At 40.5% G+C, this 22101-nt stretch overlaps 1 protein-coding gene across 1 annotated transcript in view; it reads left to right on the top strand.

The window, feature by feature from the left end:
* Nucleotides 1–22101, top strand: part of AGBL1 (ATP/GTP binding protein like 1) — a 103094-nt gene that overhangs the window by 48410 nt on the left and 32583 nt on the right. Inside the window, exons 12-13 of the mRNA XM_032593470.1 lie at nt 7799–7952; nt 9531–9618. Of these exons, the coding sequence (XP_032449361.1) occupies nt 7799–7952; nt 9531–9618 (242 nt within the window). The remainder of the gene's footprint in view (nt 1–7798; nt 7953–9530; nt 9619–22101) is intronic.

Here is a 22101-nt window from a genome sequence, read left to right as displayed (position 1 = left end):
AGAGACAGCGCATGAACGGGGGAGGGGCAGAGAGAGAGGGAGACACAGAATCGGAAACAGGCTCCAGGCTCTGAGCCATCAGCCCAGAGCCTGACGCGGGGCTCGAACTCACGGACCGCGAGATCGTGACCTGGCTGAAGTCGGACGCTTAACCGACTGCGCCACCCAGGCGCCCCTAGTTTTTACTTTTTTAAAAAAGTTTATTTATTTATCTTGAGAGAGAGAGAGCAAGCAAGCAGAGGGAGAGGGAGGATCTGAAGCAGGCTCTGCACTCTCAGCGCAGAGACCGACATGGGGCTTGAACTCATGAACTGTGGTATTATGACCTGAGCCTAAACCAACAGTTGGACACTTAACCAACTAAGCCACCCAGGTACCCTTATTTTTCACTTTTTTCTTTCACACTCAATTGTGTTTGATGACTTCTGTAGTAGACCAACCTGCCTCCAAAACTGCTTTGGGAAGCAGGTCACATGATTTATAAAATCTAGATTTTATTATTATTATTTTTTTTAGATTTGGCATCAGACACCAAAGAGCTGTGGCCTATTTGTAACTTTGTGACATCACAGAACAATGGTCAGTTCTTGTGTTGAGAAGGCTCCCCCATGCCTATGAGGACCCTTAGCCATAATGAAATGTCAAACGAAAAAAAAAAAAAATCCTCATAGAAGCAGTTCAGCAAAGACCATGTTTTCCAAAGCATATTCTATAGCATTCCAGGATCGTGTGATCTTTAGAGAAAAAGAATTTATTAGTCACATAAATTCATGAAACACTGTTCGCTACTTTTTCTTCTAAGTTTACAGTGCATATTGGTGTTTTATTTTTTTTTAAGTTTACTTATTTATTTTGAGAGCAGAGAGGGAGGCTGCCAGTGCAGAGCCTGGTGTAGGACTTGAACTCACGAAACCATGAGGTTATGACAGAGCCAAAACCAAGAGTTTGACGCTTAACCGACTGAGCCATCCAGGTGCCCCAGGATATTGTTGTTTTAAAGAATCTGAGGGGCGCCTGGGTGGCTTGGTCGGTTAAGCGTCCGACTTCGGCTCAGGTCATGATCTCACGGTCCGTGAGTTCGAGCCCCGCGTCGGGCTCTGTGCTGACAGCTCAGAGCCTGGAGCCTGTTTCAGATTCTGTGTTTCCCTCTCTCTGCCCCTCCCCCGTTCATGCTCTGTCTCTCTCTGTCTCAAAAATAAATAAACGTTAAAAAAAAAAATTAAAAAAAAAAAGAATCTGAAAAGTTCTGCAGCCATGAAAATGTTATCATTTTCTTTAACTCACCATGTTCCGGATGCTTTGGCTGTGAATTTCCCGTCCCTCCACCTCCCTGCCCACCCCTCAGCACTTAGTAACATCCTGCAGAACACATTTTGGGGAGATGCTGCAGAAGAGAATATTGCTTTCCCAGTTTGGGGGCCTGGAATCTTGAGAGTAATCATGAGATGGGTTTTGCTCTGTCCAGATTTCAATAATAACCAATACTGGGAGTAGCTTTCACCCAGCAACTTATGAAAATGATTAGAAGAATTTGTTTATGATCAGAGAGTATCATCTGAACTCACAACTGTATTCATTCTTTTAACTAAATTTCTACAATTTCCCTTTACTGGGATGGCAAGACATGGCTGACATTCTGAAAGGGACATTTCCATTCCTGTCCTGTGCCATCGTTCCCAGGAGACCAGATGTCCATTTCTCTTACCAGGACTTTAATTACACTGATTTAATATTGATTTTCCTTTTCATACATGAATTTCTTCCATGAGCCTTCTTTCAGGAGGATATTGTTCTATTCCCTAACAGTTTGACTTTTGCTGTATTTCAAACCATTTTTACATATGCCTAATTTCATTGAATTGTCAGATAATGTAGTTGGTACAATTTCTACTTTTGGGGGGAAACTGTAGGGCATTTTTATTTTTAATTAAAAAAATTATTTTTATGTATTTATTTTTTACATTATTTTTTTAGAGTTCATTTATTTATTTTGAGAGAGAGAGAGAGAGAGAGAGAGAGAGAGAGAGACATGGAAGGAGCAGAGAGGGAGGGAGAGAGAGAATCCCAAGCAGGCTCTGCTCTGTCAGCACAGAGCCTGACATGGGACTCGAACTCACAAACCATGATATCATAACCTGAGCCAAAATCCAGAGTTGGATGCTTAAATGGCTGAACCACTCAGGCACCCCAATTTAGGGAATTTTTAAAAGGCCCTGTATATGATTAATTTTAGTTACAGTTCCGAGGATGTTTGAGAAGAAGAACAAAATAATGCTCTCTGTAAAGACAAAATTTGACATTTACCTATAAAAACAGTATTGTTCAAATGCTGTATATCATTATTTTTGTGGAAGTGATTTATTCAACACTTTCTTAAAGACTCTCCCACTCATTGTACTATTTTTCTCCTTCTTCTGTTTTTGCATTATATATTTCAGTCTATGTTACTTGATTCTTAAGATTTATGAGTTTTGTATGTTCATTGTGAATTTTGCCCTTTATCAAAATAAGGTTTTTAAATCCCTTTTAATGTACTTGGTCTTAAATATGACTTTGTCATATATTACTATCACCGTGCCTGCTTTAATTTATGTTTGCTTATTCTTTACGTTTCAGTATTTCTGTCCTAAAATATTTTAGTGGAGGCAAACAAAATAGATAATTTAGGAGTGTTTTCATACACATTATGTATTTTTTTCTTTCTCTGAAAGTACTTCTTATATACAGTATGCAATGGGATTTAGAAAAAAATTAATCTGAAAGGTTTTGTCACTTAATAAGGATGTTTAATCTTTACTTATAACAATTTTTGGTGTTCCTTCTGTCACTTTTATTTTATGCTATTTTCCATGCTTCTTTGCTTTTCTTTCTGTCTCCCTTGTTCCCTTCCTTTTTTACTTCTTTCCTCCCTCCCTCCCTCCTTCCCTTCCTCTCCCATGCTCCCTTCCTTCCTTCCTTCCCTTCCCCTTCTTTCTTTCATTCATTTCTTTCTTCCTTCTGTCCTTCCTTCCTCTTTTTCTCTCTCTCTTTCCCTCCCCACTGTCTCTTTCTTATACAACATGGACCGACCATATTTTCTCTCATATTTTTTTTCTCTTTAGTGTTTATAATTCAACTAGTGTTTCCCTTTTTGTTCTTAAAAAAACATATTTGGGGCTGTCTGGGTGACTCAGTTGGTTGAGCATCTGACTCTTGAATTTGGCTCAGGTCATGATTCCAGGGTCATGGTATCAAGCCTTACTTTGGGCTCTGTGTTGAGCATGGAGCCTATTGGGGATTCTCTCTCTCTCTCTCTCTCTCTCTCTCTCTCCCCCTCTCTCCCCCTCCCTCCCTCCCTCCCTCTTTCTCCCTCCCCTGCTCACATGCTCTTCGTCAAATTAAAAAAAATAGATCAATAAATTAATAATAAAAACATATTTGAACTTTTACTTCTCTATCAAAAATAACAAGTACAATTGAGTGTTTCCTATATGACAGGCACTTTTCACATACAGCATATGGTTAAGTAGCAACCACTGGTTGAGGTGGGTATTTTTATACACATTTGAAAGATGAGAAAACTGAGTCACAAAGAGGCTAATACAGAATTTACATAACTTTTCCAGAACCCACAGCCCAAATTTGATCCTAGGCAGTTTGACGCAAGAGCCTACCCTGTTAGTCATCTCGATATATTACCTTTCCATTTTTAAAGATTATATAATATCACTATGTCTGAAAGTTTAAAAAGTTCATATTTTGTTTTACTTAATTCTTCCCTTGCACATCTCTTTTTAATTTCATTTTAGAATCAGATATTATTAAGATTTGATAATCTGTATTTTCTCCCTATATAATTATTTTTATGGTGGCATTACTATATTTGTATATATTTACATTTGTATTATATTTATATTTGCTTCATGTAATTGTATTATTGTTTTATATTTGTATTATTATATTTGTCTTTTATGTTCGTATTACATAGTAACCATATTTCAATTGTTGTGTAGACTCAAGCCTTGTGTAACTGGACTGTCCTATTATATCGTTTCTTAGTTTGATTTTGGGGCGGTATGTCTTCCAGTTATTATTTTCAGGAAAGATAAGGTGATGTGCTTTCGAGCTTTTGCACATGTGAATGTACCATATATGCACGTGAGCAAACACTTGGCTGGTTGTAGGTTCACTGGGTAACAATCCTTTCTACTGTCAAACACTAAGCGGTAATCCTTTTCCTCTGGCATCTAGTGTTGCAGAAGGAAGTAAGACCCAAGGATAATTTTTTGCATGTACATTTATGTACATTTATAGGTTTACACACACACACACACACACACACACACACACAAATGCACATGCCTACTACTTAAAAATAATCTTCACTGTAGGGTGCAACCCCCCATTCTTCTCAATAAGGTGCAGTGGTGTTGATTTTAGTTAGATCGGCAAACACACAAGACTAGGCTTTACCAGAGCCAAGCTGACTCATCCTTGAGAAGGACACAAACAACCACACAACATACACAGAAAGGGCTCAGTGAAGGTCTCTAGACTCCAGGCATGGCTTCTTTTGCCCTAGTCACTCTTAACTAGGGACATGTGTGGTCTTGAGAGATGAAGCTGATCATAGCCTAGGAAAACCATCAACCCTAGGGTTTCTTCCATGTTCATACCTAGCTATCTGCATAGACCTTTTGGTTTACATGTGTTTGTGTATGTACACTTTGTTACTTACCTTGTCTCCTCTGGGGGTGTGACTGTCTCCCTGTCAACAGCTCAGGGCATCTCAAAAATACCTGGTACTCTTTACTCAATGAACAATCACAAGAATGAAGTACAAAGGTTTGGTTGGGTACATGGGCCTCAGTTGAATTCTTCTCTTGAATCTGGGATAGACATGCTCCTTCTAATTATTTTACTTAATACTGTGTCAAATTCTGGTCCCAGAAATATCACCAGAGCAACATGTTTCTAAGAGAAATCTGAGTTTATTGCTTCCCTTTGTGTGTTGGGCAGAATAATGGCTCCCCCCACCCCAACTGCCAAAGGTGTTCTCATCTTAATCCCTGAAACTTGTGATGATGTTACTTCATGGAGTACAAGAGATTTTGCAGGTGTAATTGAGTTAAGGGTCTTGAGATGGGGAGATTGTCCTAGATTATCAGGTTGGGTCCAGTGTAATCACAAGGGTCCTTAAACATGACGGAATGAGACAGAAGAGTCAGGGTCAGAGGAGGGGATGTGACCATGAAAGCAGAGGTGGGAATTATGGATCCCTGGCTTTGGAGATGGAGGAAGGCACCATGAGGCAAGGAACACAGGTGACCTCTAGATTCTGGTAAAGGCAAGGAAATGAATTATCCTCTAGAGCCTCCAGAAGGAGTGTAATTCTCCCAACACCTTGACTTTTGCCCAGTAAGGTCCATTTTGGACTTCTGACCTCCAGAACTATAAGGCAATAAATTTGTGTGGCCTTAGCCCACTAAATTTGTGGCAATTTGTTATAGCAGCAAGAGAAAACTAATATACTTCACAAGGAAGAATGTGACAGGGTCTTGATAATATCTCAAAAGGGGTAGGGAAAAGGTGAGATGTATATTAAGTCTTTAAATCTTGTTAAAAGAAGGTTATTCAGGGGCACCTGAGTGGCTCAATTGGTTGAGCGCCGGCTCTTGATTTTGGCTCAGATCATAATCTCACATCTGTAGATTAGAGCCCTGCTTAGGGCTCTTCACTGACAGCATGGAGCCTGCTTGGGATTCTCTCTCTCCCTCTCTCTCTCTGCCCTTTCCCCACTTGGTGTGTGCACATGTACTCTTTCTCAAATAAATAATTTTTTTTTAAATGTGGGGGCTTGATTAGCATTGGGTAAAGATCATGACACAGTGGTTTAAGATTGGGGGACACTGTAAGGCAAGAATCATGAGGACTGGGTCTCCATGCATCTTGAATCAAAGAATCAGTTGTTTCTTTCTGTTGAAGAGTTGATGAGATGTTCCTGGAATGAACAATAAATTTATTTGTGATTTATATTTTCCTGGGCAAGACCTTCCTAGACTAGTAAAGTTATGTTGAGGCAGACAGGGGATAATAAAGTCAGTAGGCTATGTGGAGGTAGATGATTTGGGGTTTCAGTTGTAAAGAAAGTATGACTCAGGGTCACATTTTCAGCTATTCCTGAGGCTAGAGGAAAGGTCATACTGAGTCATCTGGTAATCTTTTCTTTCCTTTGGACTTTTTCTTTCTCCTTGCAACTCAGATATTTCAATGGGGTACAATAGGTTTTAGTCTACTTTTACGCAGATGCTAAAATTTTTACTTAATTTAGACAAGTCTTTTTCTTCTTTATTTGTGTGTTAATTTTCTGTTGCTACTCTAACAAATTGTCCCAAACTTGGTGGCTCAAATAATAAGCTTTTGTTTTATTTTGCTTTATAGCTCTTAGGTTAGAAGTTCAACATGGGTCTCACTAGGACAAAATCAAGGTGTTGGGGTTATGTTCCTTCTGGAGGCTCTTGGAGAAGAATCCTTTTCCAGCTCTTTGAGGACATCATGTTCCTTGGCTTTTGACCCGCTTCCTCCATCTTCAAAGCCAGCAATGACAGCCTGAGTCCTCGTGCTGCTGTCTCTCGCTTTCTGCAGATGGGAGAAGTTCCCTGCTTTTAAGTATTTGTGATTAGATTGGCCCTAGCTGAATAATGCAGTAGAAAATCTGTATCTCAAGTAGAACTTAATCCTTAATATATCTGCAAAGTCCCTTTTGCTGCGGAAGGTAACATATTTATAGATTCCAGAGATTAGAGCATGGATCTTTGGGGGAGCCACTTGTCTGCCTACCACTTCCACAGTGAATGCTTTTCACACAAACACACCCTTTACTTTTGAAGGTACTACTCCCTTTTAATAATATATTTTATGAATATTTTATACATATTTTCATAGGATTCATATTTGTTTCATGTTATTATCATGTTCTTTTGTTATTTCTCAAAAGAACAAGGTGGGAAGTTTCTCCTTGGCCCTGATGCCAACTTGATTGTGGTGAAAACTTGAGCTTTTCAGCTGGAAGGATAATTTTTGTACACTGATGGTCTTGTGCTGAAGGGGACAGCTTCTCCCTCTGGTTACTGAGGTTACTATGTCGCCGTTGTCAGGATACATTGTGTGGATGGGAGGAAGTCTCTTCACCTCTTTCTGATTAGTCCCACAGTTCGAGCTGGCGAAAATATGGTCAGAGGTCTTAAAGATTGTTGACCAAGAGTCTTAGTTTCAATGACTATTCCATTTCTGTGTCTTTCTGTGTTTTAAATGAGTGTTTGAATGGGAAGGTAGTATAGGGAAAATTAATCACTACTGGGTCATTGTTCTCTTCACCTCAAATTCCACCCTGGATTGTGCTTTGTACTGTCCTCCGATGGGTCACAATGCTCTTTATGTTCCTTGTGCCGCTGCAGCTCTCTGTCTCATAGTGCCCTGGGTGTGCTCTATTTTCGTGGCGGCTACATTCTTTATATGCCTTAGTGATGAGAGGCTTGCTGTCTGCCCTGCCCTCTTGCTTTCAGTACCACTCGGAAACAGATATCCTTGGTGCAGACATGTGCAGAAACTGTTTCCTGTTCAGCTTCCCTGAACTCCTAGCTAGTAGGAATAGCCCCCTTTTTAATCACTTAATGCCCAATATCGGGCACATTAAGTGAACAAAAGTACTTCCAGCCTATAGGGAGTTACATGAATATAAGCTTTGCTGCTGTTTTCTATTGTGGTTGTCAAAAATATTTCATGAATAACGATCACTTCTGCCTCGTCTCTGCTCCAGACTCACCTTGACATCCTGGAAAAAAGCGTGAACCCCAAGCAAGTATACTTCCGCCAGGATGTTCTCTGCCAGACTCTGGGAGGGAATTCATGTCCATTGGTGACCATCACAGCCATGCCCGAGTCCGATAGTGCTGACCACCTGGAACAGTTCCGTGAGTAACAAACAACCTCCTTTGAAGATTTGGTGATTATGGGGTGTCCTCACAGCCTTGGAAGCTTCCTGTCCCTCAGATCAGAAGCTCCATAAGGTCTGAGGACCAGTTTATGTTTATAGAAATGCATTTCCAACTCTTGGCACAGCACAAAGAATAAATGTTAATGTTGCTCTGTTGTTAAAGGGAGAAAAAAATAAACTGAAAATTGTCAGGGAGATGAAGGCTTGCTGGAATTGAGAACAGTTTACTGGTGACAGTCACTTCCTCTCCTAAAACAGAACCAGGACTGGAGTCACATTTTCCAACCTTGAATCCAGGGCCTGTCCTCCCCATGCTCACTGCCTTTATACTGCTCCCACGGCCAGACAAGGGCTGGGAAGGAAGGAAGTGGATGGAGCCCTTGCTGAAGAATCCTCTTGAGGACTTGAACACCATTTGGATCTGAAGGGCTGACAATATGGGAGAGGCTCTAGCCAAGAACCGTCAGACCAAACCAACACATGCAGATGTGCACGCGCGCACACACACACAGATACGCGCGCACACACACACACACACAAGTGCCCCTGTAACATTAGAGCCCTGACCACAAATCTGACTTACCTGTAACCAATTAGCTTTCAAAGTTGGCTTCTGACATATTTTAGACCTTAGATAGGCAAGATAAACCACCAAACAGAATGAGGAGGGCTTTGCAATACAGAAAATCTTTTTGAGATGAAAGAAAAGACTGGGGAGTAAAAATCTGGCCAGTTTATCCCCAGAAGATGCAACCTTACCTGATGAAGTGCTAACTGTGTTCAGGTGACTCTTTGGTGGATGCAAAATGTAATTTCTCACACCCCATCAACATCTGACAATGGATGCTTAACAACCTGGCTAATCAACAACTGATTATCCCATCTGAATTAATGAAGCCCTAAAAGGCTTTCATGAATAATAAGGGATTTTCCAAAAACTTCTCTTACATGTTTTATGAATTTAAGAGCAGTTTCTGTAACAGTCACGGAGTCCTCCGCTCGCATGTGAGCCGTTCTTGGAAGTTAGAGACAGCAGTTTTTCTAGTGCAACCTTGGCCAAACAATAATTTATGTAAGAAAGTGGATTTATGTGAGCCTGTGTTCTGAAGTGTCAGTTTCTAAATAGGAGCTGGGCAGGACCCAATGTCCGATTATGGGATGGATTGCCTCTGCTCTCTCAGTTTTTCATATGCTGACACAGGTGCTTTGGTTGGTGTCATAACTAGAAAGATCATTCCTGCTTTAAGGAGAGGACTGGAGACACGGCAAAGGTCCCTGAATAATTTGACATGCTGAAATAGTTCAGTTAAAAAAAAAAAAGAAATCTTAAAGCACCTTTAAGCACCTTTATATGAATCAAAGGAGGCTGGTTTCTGTCTGCGGCGTAAGATTAGAGATCCTAAGTGCATTCTCTCGTGTGTCATTACAGTTTTCTCTCTTCAACATGTGCTGATATGTCAGCTGTTGTTCATCTCAAGAGGTAGCGCAGGCAGGCATGGGGAAGACCCATGTGATGGTGGAAAGCATGCTGTTCACTTTCCTTTTGACACGATAGGCTTGCAAGTGACAGTCCTCGAGCTGGACCCTGAGGAAGCCAGGGCTGTGCTCGATGAGAAAAGACTAATGAGAGCTATTCTTCATAGGTGTGCCGGCTGCACAGTCGCTCAGAGCCCATGCTTAGAAGGGCCATGGACTTCGTTTCAAGTCTTAAAAAGGTTTTGAACATGGGGGTCTGCATTTTCATTTTGCGGGCCCTGCAAATTCTGGAGCCAGGCCTGGGACTAATCTGAGGTCATCAGCAAAAATGTGACAGAAGCTGGTGTCCTGACCATGCTAGCATCTTCTATTGCCAAGTCATGCAAGATGAGTTGTAACCTACTTTGGTGGTACAGAGTCTTTATCTTTTTATTTTTCTTAAAAAAATTTTTTTGAAGTTTATTCATTTTTGAGAGGTGGGCGGGAGGGTCAGAGAGAGAGGGAGACAGAATCCGAAGTAGGCTCCAGGCTCTGAGCTGTCAGCACAGAGCCTGATGTGGGGCTTGAACTCACGAACCGCGAGATCATGACCAGAGCCAAAGTCGAATGTTTAACCAGCTGAGCCACCCAGGTGCCCGTACGGAGTCTTATTTGTATGGACGATGCAGCTGGTTGGTATCTTTTGTGATGGTGGTTGAAGTCATCCATTTTACAGATGAGGTAAATGGGGCTAAGGGGAGTTAACTACCCTGGTCCATGGTGGTGCCAAGTTTCCGATTCTGTTACTCTGATTGCAGAGTCCATACACCCAACAGATGTCCGAACACTGTCATTCAAGCAGGTGTTCAGCATTACATTCAGGTTCCACTCAAAACCAGAACTTTCCCTCCTCGCTGTCTTGTGTCCTCACATTATTAGAAGCCAGCTTAGTTGTTAAAGCAAGTCACACTGAGTGGACCACAACTAGATGTATTACCCTCTTCCGGCTCACGGTGAATTTCATTTTCCTTTCCCAACTCAGTGTAAGCCTTTCCATGGTGGATGTTTCAGATGCTGTGGCAGGAAGGCGGGGGTGGGGGTGGGGGGAGAAGATTCAGACTCCTCAGATCCCCGTACAGAGTGGAGATTGCGTGGCTGGGCTGCAGTGCTGGGAGTAGTCTCAGACTATGGGCTACGGATTCTGGGCTGCAGAAGAAGCAATTTTCTCAGCAGGTTGCGATAGGTATATACAGATACGTGCCATGTTGTGTTTCTGAGAAAGGAAATATCCAGCACAATATAAATACCACCTACCCTCTAAATTGCAATTAACCATGTCTGTAAATCAGTAATAAAACCACTTAACTTCCTTTCAACCACAAAATGTGATGCATTGTTTTAGAATGAGAAAATAGCAAAGGAGCTCAAGGCTCTCCTGCCTGCAGGCCTCCATCCAGGTGAATTTGAGTGGTCTCACCCTCTTCCTCCCTCCCCGGGGCCAGGCCAGTTTCAGAGTATCTAGCTGGGATTTGGCCAGTTTCTAGTGCAGTGGCTGACCCTCACTCCTCATAAGGAGGTATTTTGTGCACCGGAACATGTTCTTTCCTCCGTGTAGGGTTATCACTTTGGTCTTCTTTCAGAAACCTAAGACGTAACAGCGTGGCTCTGGGGCCCAGGGAGAAGGTAGGTCCCTTGCTTGAGACTGGTTCCCTGGTCCAAAAGTCCCGGACTAGAGATTATCAAGGACAATTTATTGATTACTTTTACTCCTTCCAGGGGTCTGGGCTCCGGAGAGTCTCCTAGAAGGATAATGTGATTTGATGTATATTTCGAAAGCATTTTTTTAAAAAAGATATTTTCCAGGGCTCCTGGGTGGCTCAGTCAGTTAAGTGTCCGACTTCAGCCCAGGTGATGAGCTCATGGTTTATGGGTTTGAGCCCCATGTTGGGCTCTGTGCTGACAGCTCGGAGCCTGGAGCCTGCTTTGGATTCTGTCTTCCTCTCTCCCTGCCCCTCCCCTGCTGTGCTCTCTCTGTCTCTCAAAAATAAATAAACATTAAAAATTTTAAAAAAATAGGGGCACCTGGGTGGCTCAGTCAGTTAAGCGTCCAACTTCAGCTCAGGTCATGATCTCACGTTCATCAGTTCGAGTCCCACGTTGGGCTCTGTGCTGACAGCCCAGAGCCTGGAGCCTACTTCAGATTCTGTCTGTCTCTCTCTCTCTGCCCTTTCCCCCCACTCATGTTCTGTCTGTCTCTCTCTCTCTCAAAAATATATAAAACCATTAAAAAAATTTTTTAGAAATAAATAAAAAGGTATTTTCCTGGATATAATTAGCCTTATTTTCTTGATAACTATATTTTCAGCTTAGTGGTAGCCGTTTCCCTGGTGGATCTTTTACGGGTGTCTGGAGAATTGAGGATGGGTGCTGACAGTGGTCCCCAGAGAGACTCACTTTACACTTTGAGATCTGAGCCCTCAGAGCCAAAATGCTGGCAGAGCTCCAAGAGCAAAGTCACTGTCTGCCCTTTTCAGTGGGACAATGAGCAGGGTCGTTCTCTGAGAGATTGTCCCTGAAATCATTACGGAGGAGACAGGCTTGATGAGAAACTGACGATCAAAGGAGCCATTACAAAAGGACATACAGCTCATTCTAGCTTTAGGCTCCTGGTGGATGAGGTATCTGGGAATTAGCAGGTCCAGGCCCTTCCTGACTGGAAGGATTCCAGATGTCAAAGGAACCCCACACCTTTGGGATTTGGAGAGCAGAGTGTGAGTGAGGAGTGAACAGTGTCCAGGAGAATGGAGTGGGGGCTCCATCAGTTTGGAGCAGAAGGCATCACCTGAGCAGGTCTGGGGATAGGTTTGGAAGGCAAGGTTGATCCAGGAAGTCGTTTCTAGTGCTTTCTGGGACTAGGCTCCATTGGCTAATGGTGTTCTGGCATGATTATACTTTGCATGGTTAAATCCTTAATACATTATGTGTTAATAGGTACTTTAGTAGATGCTCGGAATATGCAACTTCTAAGTAGAGAGTTGAGAACTCATATTTTCTTAAGTTTATGTGCTTATCAGGGATGGGGTGTGTGTGTGTGTGTGTGTGTGTGTGTGTGTGTGTGTGGTTTGCTTTTTGGATTTGAACTGAAGGTCATTTGTTTTTTTAATGTTTATTTTGAGAGAGAGCGAGAAAGAGAATGAATGTGTGCACAAATGGGGGAGGGGCAGAGAGAGAGGCGCAGAGCCCGATGTGGGGCTGGAACTCACGAACTGTGAGATCATGACTAAGAGTCAGATGTGTAACCGACTGAGCCACCCAGGCACCCCATGAACTGAAGGTCATTGTTTACTCAAACCCCAGTGTGTGAGGGCGAGAAGCCCAGAGAGGAGAATGGTTCCGGGGTCTCTGAGGCTCAGCCATCCCCCTAAACCAGGCCTCCTTTCTGCTTCTTGCGGAAGGGCTAAGTGTGCTCTCACAGACTCTTGTCATTCTCCCCATATTGCAGACAGCAAAGTTAAGGCTCACTAAAGATAAATAACCAGCTTGCACCCACCAGGGTGGTAAGTGGTGGCTCAGCGAAGAGACCCCAGGCCTCTAGCCCAGAGTTCCAGGGTGGCCCCCTCCTTAGGGATCTGCCCTTCCCTGGGATATTCTCCAGAAAGGCACACAGACAGGATATGCTGCTTATTAAAGCCCACCGCCATTTTGTTGACTTCCATTTTCTCCACACGTCCCCCATAACCTCATATTCTAAATCCCCATTTCAGTCCTGAGGAAGTTGGGTCCCTTTTTAGTTTGGGGGGCTACATCTCTGTGATGGATGGTTCATTTTTTTTTCGGGGGCTTTATTGCCAATTATTTTTCTCCCTTTGGACATATTTCCCCCTGTAACAATATTGTCTTGACTGTTCTCAAGAGTTACCTGAGAGGAGGAATTAATTTGTGGGCATCTTCTGAGGGAAAATGCCGTTCTCTTATTAGAAACTCTCATTCTTGAGGTGACTCGTCACCGCCTGACTCACTGACTTGTGAGAAGTCAGGAGACAACAAAGGTGGATGGGAGGGGGTGGACCTGCTATTTTTGCAATTGGAGACACCTCCACCCTGCATTTATCATACCCTAAAAGAGCAGAGCGTAACCTTTGTATGTCTCGGGAGGTGAGGTGACATCACTCTACCACAGGGGCTCACACACAGTTCTTTCCAGGAGGCCTGAGGTGGGGGAGGCAGGAAGCTACATTTGTAGTTACTAAAGAATACCTTTCTCTTTTTCTTTTTCTTAAAAATATTCTCACAAAAGCAATGTTCTATTCAGCCTGCCATTATGCTAAAAGCTTTTCCTTGGAAGACAATAGCTGTTCTCAGAAAAAAAGATTTACATGGGGTCCCCAGGGTATAATGAGCTACCAGGAGGCACCTGCCTCAGGTTGGGAGTTGTCACTTGTAAGTGGTTTTAAATTAGAACAGAGTGGAAAAATACACAGTTACAGAATTCCCCTTTTGGCTTCTTTGCAAATCATTTTACCTTTGTCTGTCCTGGAGACACCTGATCAGGAATGAAGAGCAGAGCTTTCTGCTGAGGAGATTGAGAAGCCACAGAAGTGGTCCAAAGAAAACAGAAACTCTAGTGAAGTGAGCACCTCTCACTTCTAGAATTTTCTGTTTATTTGTTTACTTTTGGCCTCCACCCCCATCGCGGCCCCCTGCCAGAGGCATGTAGGGCCCAGTATTACTAAGGGAGCCCTGAATTTTTAGAGCTTAAAAATCCATAAAGATCATCGAGCCCCAATTCCTCAGTTGAGGAACTGAAGCTCGGGGCATGGCCGGACCTGTCTAGAGACCCTCGCTGGCTGAGGTGGCCCTAGACCTCAGACCCCTTGTTGCCTGGTGAAAACCTCTTATTTTCCTTTTCTGTAAAGCATGGACTTCTGATGAATATTAGAACTAACAAAGGGGCTACAAGAACATAAAGACTTCTCTCTGTGGACACTTTTAATAAGAGGAATTAGAATTGGAGAAAGTGAGCTGTGCCTTTTCCTTGTCCTGGGATTTGCATCTCTCCAGGCAACCAGGGCTAGGAAGCATGGAAGATATTAGGAATATGAAGGTAAATATTATTTAATCCTTGTTGAGGCACTCGCATTCTCCAGGGAAGGTATGTGTGTGTATGTGGAAGTCATGTTAACAGGACATTGTGATACAGCAAGGTATACCATAACAGGGGGATAAACAAAGTGCATTGCAAGCAGAGACAAGAGACCATTTGCCTGTGTGGTGGGATCAAAGGGGGACTTACACCCACAGGGGGGAGCTATTTAAATCCCATCTGCGTGGTGGTCTTATAGTGACATGGCTTTCACAGAAACCTCAGCCAGAAACCTAAAGTGTTGCCTGGGTGGCTCAGTTGGTTAAGCATCTGACTCTTGATTTCAGCTCAGGTCATGATCTCAATGGTTTGTGGGATCCAGTGCCGCGTCGGGCTCTGGGCTGACAGCATGGATTCTCTCTCCCTCTCTCTCTGCCCCTCCCCTACTCGAGTGCCTCTGCTCTCTTTCTCAAAATTAAATAATTGGAATTGCAAAATAAAATAAAATAAAAACTTGCAATTGGAGACCCCTCCACCCTGCATTTATCATACCCTAAAAGGGCAGAGTGTAACCTTTGTATGGCTCTGGATGTGAGGTGATCTCACTCCACCACCACAGCTTCCCAGGGCTCACACACAGTGCTTTTCTTTAAAAAAAAAAAAAAAAAAAAAAGGAAACCCCAAATCATTTGAAGAACTATTTGTATCTCTCTTAAGAAGGCATGACAGGGAATATATAAAACACATCCAAACCATCCACAAGTTGTCCTCATCTTTCTGACTGTTATCAGTCTGCACATACATAAATAGTAGGTAACCCCTCCTTTTTCAGTACAAACCCTCAAAACTCTATGGCATTTTGACTGGTTGAATATCTCTTTTAGGCTTCCCATGTTTGCCTCATCAGTCCACGAAAAGGAAGACTATGAATGAATCTTACTCCTTGCAAGACCAGTTGGAGGGAGTGGGGAAGACTGTAAAACCTTATAGTTGAATAGCTTTGCTATTCCCTACCACATAAGTACTTTGGTCTTACAAAGTTTTTACTTAATATCACTTGGTCCTTATAGTTCCCTTGGGAGTTGAGGAAGAGAATACTTATGCCTACTGTATAGTGATAAAACTGATTTTGAGTGCTATTTGATCTATATCTTGAAGTCAGACTGGCACATGCAGACAAATAGGGGAGTATCTTCTCCAGTAGAAAAACAGCATTTGCAGAGGCTGGGGGGCCTGGACCTAACGCTGTGGAAATCTCAGGGCACCAGGACTACAGGACTGTAGGTTGATTATGGGATCTGATGATAGATGAGAAAGGTGATTTGGGCTAAGTGGTTAAGGCCCTTATTTTTCATGTTAGGAAGTGTCTCCTGAAGGCAATAATGGGCTCATAGGATGTTATTAAATGTGAGGAAATGACAAGATCAGACTTGTTTTGGAAGAAAGTTTTGTGGCAGTCATGTGGAGCTGAAGTCCAGGGTGAGGGGAAGTTAGGTGACCTAGAACTTGACACAGAAGAGGTTTTATGCAGTTAGACTAGAATCAGACTCACTGTGTGTGTGTGTGTGTGTGTGTGGTGGGGGGTAACTTTGGTTCTGCCATGTATCAGCTTGACCTTGGGAAGGGTGCTTAAATATTCTGTGCCTTGGTTTCTCCATTTATAAATTGTGAGTCATAACCAGTACCTTCTTCCTGGGGCAATCCAAAGATTTTAAAGGGCTTAGAACAGTGCCTGGCACATGGGTACTCCAGAAATAATAGCAATTGTTAATCTTCCAACAGGTGATGTGGTTTCCAAGGAAGAGGTCTATGGAAATGTGCAAGGGTCTAAATTTACAAGAGATGTCTAAGAATTGAGAGGCCTTGGTGGTTGGTTGGAAGTAGGGATAAAGGTCCCAGAGTTGAAGTATTTCTACTTTGGGTGATAGGTGAACAGTATAATGCCAACAAAGGCATATATGAGAGAACGAGTCTGCTGTGGAGGGATAATGAGTTCAGTTTTGGAAATGTTCATTTTCAGAAGCCTGCAACTTATGTAAGAACTCAGGATAAATATAATTATAAAGCCAATATGCTATAAAATATAATCTATTTCAGAGGGAAATAAAACAAATTTTGTATTACCTGAAAAATGTTCTCAATTAGCAAGGATACTAAAAGTTGACTATATGTGGTTACTGTAGCAGAAACATGTAATATATTGTATCAGAATCAATCATAATCTATCACAGAACATTCTATTCTAGAAGTATGTTCATGAGGTATAATAATTTATATCTGCTAAGGGAATTAACTCTTTACAGAGTATTTCCATATGATTAATTGTTCCATATAACAGCTCTGCAAGGTAAAGAAAAAAACAGAATTGTATTTATTATCTCCATTATTAGATGATAAAATTGAGGCCCTGGAAAGACATGTGATTAGTAAGAGCTAGAGCTCCAATTTATCCCCTGTCTGAATCTTTTTTTAAAATGTTTATTTATTTTTGAGAAAGAGAGAGAGAGAGAGAGAGAGAGAGAGCACAAGCATGAGTTGGGGAGGGGCAGAGGGAGAGGGAGACACAGAATCCGAAGCAGGCTCCAGGCTCTGAGCTGTCAGCACAGAGCCCAATGCGGGGCTTGAACTCACAGACCATGAGATCATGACCTGAGCCGAAGTCGGACGCTCAACTGACTGAGCCACCCAGGTGGCCCATGAATCTTAAGCTTCATAATCTGCCACCTCTTTCGACTGTGCAATAATGAGAGAAGATCCTTTACCTTCAAGATGCAATTCCCTATATGTAAAAGTAATTGTTTATGCTACAATCCATATGTTCTAGATTTCTCCAAATGTATGAATCCATATGTGGTCATGTGAACCTTAATAACCTTTGTAGTTTTAGTAAAATTGAAATTTTATTGCCTCTGCCAGACTGCATACCTTTCTCACCTACATCTTACTCCTTTGTCACTCAGTATCCTCCAACCAGAATAATCTTTCTATTCCTTGAAAACAGTGAGCTAACTACACTCCCCTGGGCCTCTGCATTTGCTGTTCCCTTTTCTCCATAGCTTGACATGGTCGATTTCTTCTTATTATATATCATCTGCCTTCTTGGATCACCATATTGAGAGTTATTCCTCCGTCCAGAGCCTCTTTATCATATGACCCTGTCTGTTTTCTTCATGGCCCTCCCTGTTGGCTCCATGAGAACACAGACTGTTTGCTGTATTTTGTCACCGTGGTATCTCTACGAACCAAGAGTCCCTGCACAAAACAGGTGCACACTAAATATTTATTGAAGAAATAAGTGGAATCCCTGCATCTGTTCTTGTTATCACCCATAATGTAGGGCCTTTAACCTCCCTTGAGAAGTTACTTCTTTCCTAACTGTTTCTTGGGGTACGCAAAGGTAGCCTTAACTACTGAACTGATTTCTCTTCCTATGATTTTGCCTTTTTTTCAGAATGCCATATAGATGGAATATGTGGTCTTTTGTCCTGTCTTCTTTCACTTAACATAATGCTCGTGAGATTCATTCATATTGTTTGCATGTATCAGTAGCTTATTCCTTTTTATTGCTGAGTATTATTTTGTTGAGTGGATGGGCCATGGTTCATTTATCTATTCAGTTGGTAGACATGTGGGCTGTTTCCAGACTTGTTATTATGAATAGAGTTACTATTCACATATACAGGTATTTCTGTGGATATATATTTTCATTTATATTGGGTAAAGAAATTAAGTGTATGTTTAAATTTCTAACAAGCTGCCCCATAATTTTACAAAGTGGTTGTTCTTCCAAAGTATTGCATTCCTACCAACATTGTATGAGAATTTCAATTGCTTAGTATCCTTGCTAGTACTTCGTATTTTTATTTTTAAATTTTTTCCAGTGTAATAGGTATGAAATAGTATTTCATGATAGTTGACTTTGTGTTTCCTTGGTGATCAATGATATTGAAATGTCTCTTCAAATATTTTTTCTTACTATTGAGTTCGATTATTTATTTTGGATACAAATTCTTCATCAGATATGTGCTTTGCAAATATTTTTATCCAATCTGTGACTTGATTTTCATTTTCTTAAAAGTGTCTCCTAAAGAGTAGAGATTTTTAAAATACTGTTTTTTTGTTTTGCTTTGTTTTTGGTTTTGTTTATGCTTAGGGTTAGTGATTTATGTATTCTAGATAAGACATATTTACTTGACTCAGTGGTTATTGACTGGGGATATATTTTTGCTCCTCAGGAGAAAATTGGTCTAGAGACATTTTTGATTGTCACAATGGTCACAACTGGAAGGATTTCTACTGTCATCTAGAGTGTAGAGGCCAGTATGCTACTAAACACCCCACAATGCACAGACAGCCCCCCCCAACCCACCTCAAAATGTTAATAGTACTGAGCTTAAGAAACCTTTGCCTAAAACAAGATCACAAAATTTTTATTCTAAGGTTTTAAAATAGTTTTAAGTTTTACATTTAAGTATATATCAAGTTGATTTTAGTCTATATCATGAAGTGTAGATCAAGTACTAAGATTCTTCTTTTTCTTTTCCTTTTTAAGAAAGGCTACGGAGATTTTGAAATTTGAAAAGAATTGAAATCTTAACAATATTGTGTTTTTTCTACACGTGAACATGATATGCCTCTCCGTTTATTTAGGCCTTCTTTAATTTCTTTAAGTGTTATACAGTGTTTAGTATAAACTTCTTACATATTTTTTTATTATTTTTTAATTTATTTTTAAATTTTTTAAATGTTTATTTTTGAGAGAGAGAGAGAGAGAGAGAGAGAGAGAGAGAGAGAATAAGTGGGAGAGGGGCAGAGAGAGAGGGAGACATAGAATCCGAAGCAGGCTCCAGGCTCTGAGTTGTCAGCACAGAGCCCAGCCCCAGGCTCAAACTCAACAACCACAAGATCATGACCTGAGCCGAAGTCAGATGCTTTTAACCAACTGAGCCACCCGGGAGCCCCTATATATTTTTTAGATGTACCTCCAATTTCACCTTTGAGGTTATGGCAAAAAAATTCATTTTTTATTGGTAGTATATGAAAATACAGTTGATTTTTTGTGTATCAACTTTGATTCATGTGACTTTGCTACCGTTTTTACTTCCAATAGCTTTTTGCATAGTTTTTTTTTCTTTTTAAATTTTTAGCATACAGGACATGCCTGTTGACTGTGAATAAAGAATTTTATTACTTTTTGTTTATTTTGTATTTTAAAATTTTTTCTTGCCTTAAAATATTGCCTAGGAACTCCAATATAATATTTAATAGAAGTGGTGATAAGAGATAGTATAACTTGTTCTTGTGATGTAGAGGGAAACTAGTCTTTTACCATTAAGTATGGTATTATTTGTAGGTTTTTTAAATAGATATCCTTGAGAAAGTTGAATTACAATTTTAGTAAGCCGAGAATTGTCAAAAATGGTCATATTATTTTTTGTTTTTAACCTGCTTATGTGGTGAATATTGTTTGATTTTCAATTGTTGACCCAAACTTGCATTTTTATTTTATTTCATTTTTTATTTTAATTCCAATATAGTTAACATACAGTGTTATATTAGTTTCAGGTGTACAATCCAGTGATTCAACAGTTCCGTATACTGCTCAGTGCTCATCAAGATAAGCATACTCTTTTTTGATAAAAACTCCATTTGTTTGGGATAATATTTGCCCCACACTTATGAGGAATATTGATCTGTATAGTTTCTTTTTCTTTAAATATCATTGTATAGTTTTGGTATTTGGATAATGCTGGCTTCATAAAATGAGGTGGGAAGTGTTTTTATATTGTGGTAATCTGACTATGCCCCCCCCCCCCATATATTAGGATATATTCATATCCTAATCCCAGCAACCTGTGAATGATACCTTATATGGTAAAGATTTTGCAGTTATTATTAAGTCAAGGGTCTCTAGATGAAGAGATTATACTGGATTATTTGGATGGGGCCTAAATGTCATCATAAGCACATTTATAAGTGAGGGGCAGAAGGAGATTGTGAATAGAGAGGTCATGGGGCAGAAACAGAGGCACAAAAAGAAGATGCTACATCTTTGAAGATGGGGGAAAGGTTCATGGTCTCAGGTATGCAAGGACTGAACCTCTAGATGCTAGAAAAGACAAGGAAATGGATTCCTTCCTAGAGCCTCCTGTAGGAGCATCGTCCTGGCACATCGCTGGCTTTGGCTCACTGAACCCATACTTCTGGACTTCAGAACTACATAAGAGAAGTAGTTTGTGGTGGTATTTGAAGCCACGAAGTTTGTGGTTATTTGGTATAGCAGTCATAAGAAACTAACAGATATTATCTCTTTTATTTTCCCCCTTTTGGGTCTACTTTATTTATTTTAGATCCAATTTTTCACCTGCAATTTTTCCTTTCTGAAGAACTTTAATACTTCTTGTATTATTGGCATATCACAGGCAATAACTCTCTGAGCTTTTATTTTTATGAGAAAAGTCTTTATATTTCCCTTTATTTTGAATTTTTTTTTTTCTGAGTATGGAATTCTAGGTTGACAGGTTTTTTTTGTTTTGTTTTGTTTTGTTTTCCTTTCAGTATATTAAAGATGTTGCTCTGATGTCTTCTGGCTGCATAGTTGGCTGGCAGGAACTATGGTATAATTCTTATCTTTGTGTCTCCCTCTTCAATGTTTTACTTTTTTTCTGGTTGCCCTCAAGATTTTCTCATTATCTTTGGTTTCCATCAGTTTGACTATGACTTATGTAGATGTGATGTATATATGTATGTATCTATTATTCACATATCATTTCAAACTTCTCTGAGCTACCTATGTCTGTGATATATTTTTCATTAAGTTTTGAAAAATTTCAGTCTTTATCTCTTCAAATATGTATTCTGCCTCATTCTCTCTTCCCATGCTGGAAACCCCATTATATATATGTGAGACCCTTTTGTATTGTTGTCCCACAGTTCTTGAATGATTTATTCTGTTCTTTCTTTCTTTCTTTCTTTCTTTCTTTCTTTCTTTCCGCCTTGCTTGTTTAGATTTGTGTAATTTTATACATTGTTCTTTAAACTCCCTGATTATTTCATTATTTGTCCAGTCTTCTGATATGCCCACCAAGAGAATTCATGTCTGATATAATTTAAAAAAATTTATAGAATTTCCTCTTGAGTCTTTTTTTTTTTTTTTTTTTTTTTTTTTTTTTTTTTTTTTTTTTTTTTTTTTTTTTTTACAGTTTCCTTCCTTCTCCTGGCTAAAATTCCCCATCTGGTCATTCACATTTTCCTTCTTTTGCATGATAGCCTTTAACATATTAATCATATTTCTTTGCAAGTCCCTATTTAATAATTTTAGCATTTAAATCTTCTCTGAGCCTATTTCTGCTTATTTCCTGATAGTGGTTTTGTTTGTTTGTTTGTTTGTTTATTGAATGTTAGGAATTCAATAGGTTTGGAAGAATAGTAGAGAATGAGATCCATACTATTTACATTCAGTAATGGATCTGCCTCCTTCTGTCAATATGGAGTGCCGTGGATCTGATCAGGAGTGGGTTTTGTTCTTATTACTCTTAGTGTGTGCGGCTGGCTTCCATTTCTTCCAGTGGTGGTTGCTGTTGTCCTG

This window comes from Lynx canadensis, chromosome B3 (genome assembly GCF_007474595.2).
Source record: "Lynx canadensis isolate LIC74 chromosome B3, mLynCan4.pri.v2, whole genome shotgun sequence".
NCBI lineage: Eukaryota > Metazoa > Chordata > Mammalia > Carnivora > Felidae > Lynx > Lynx canadensis.
This window is presented reverse-complemented; position numbering and strand designations above follow the sequence as displayed.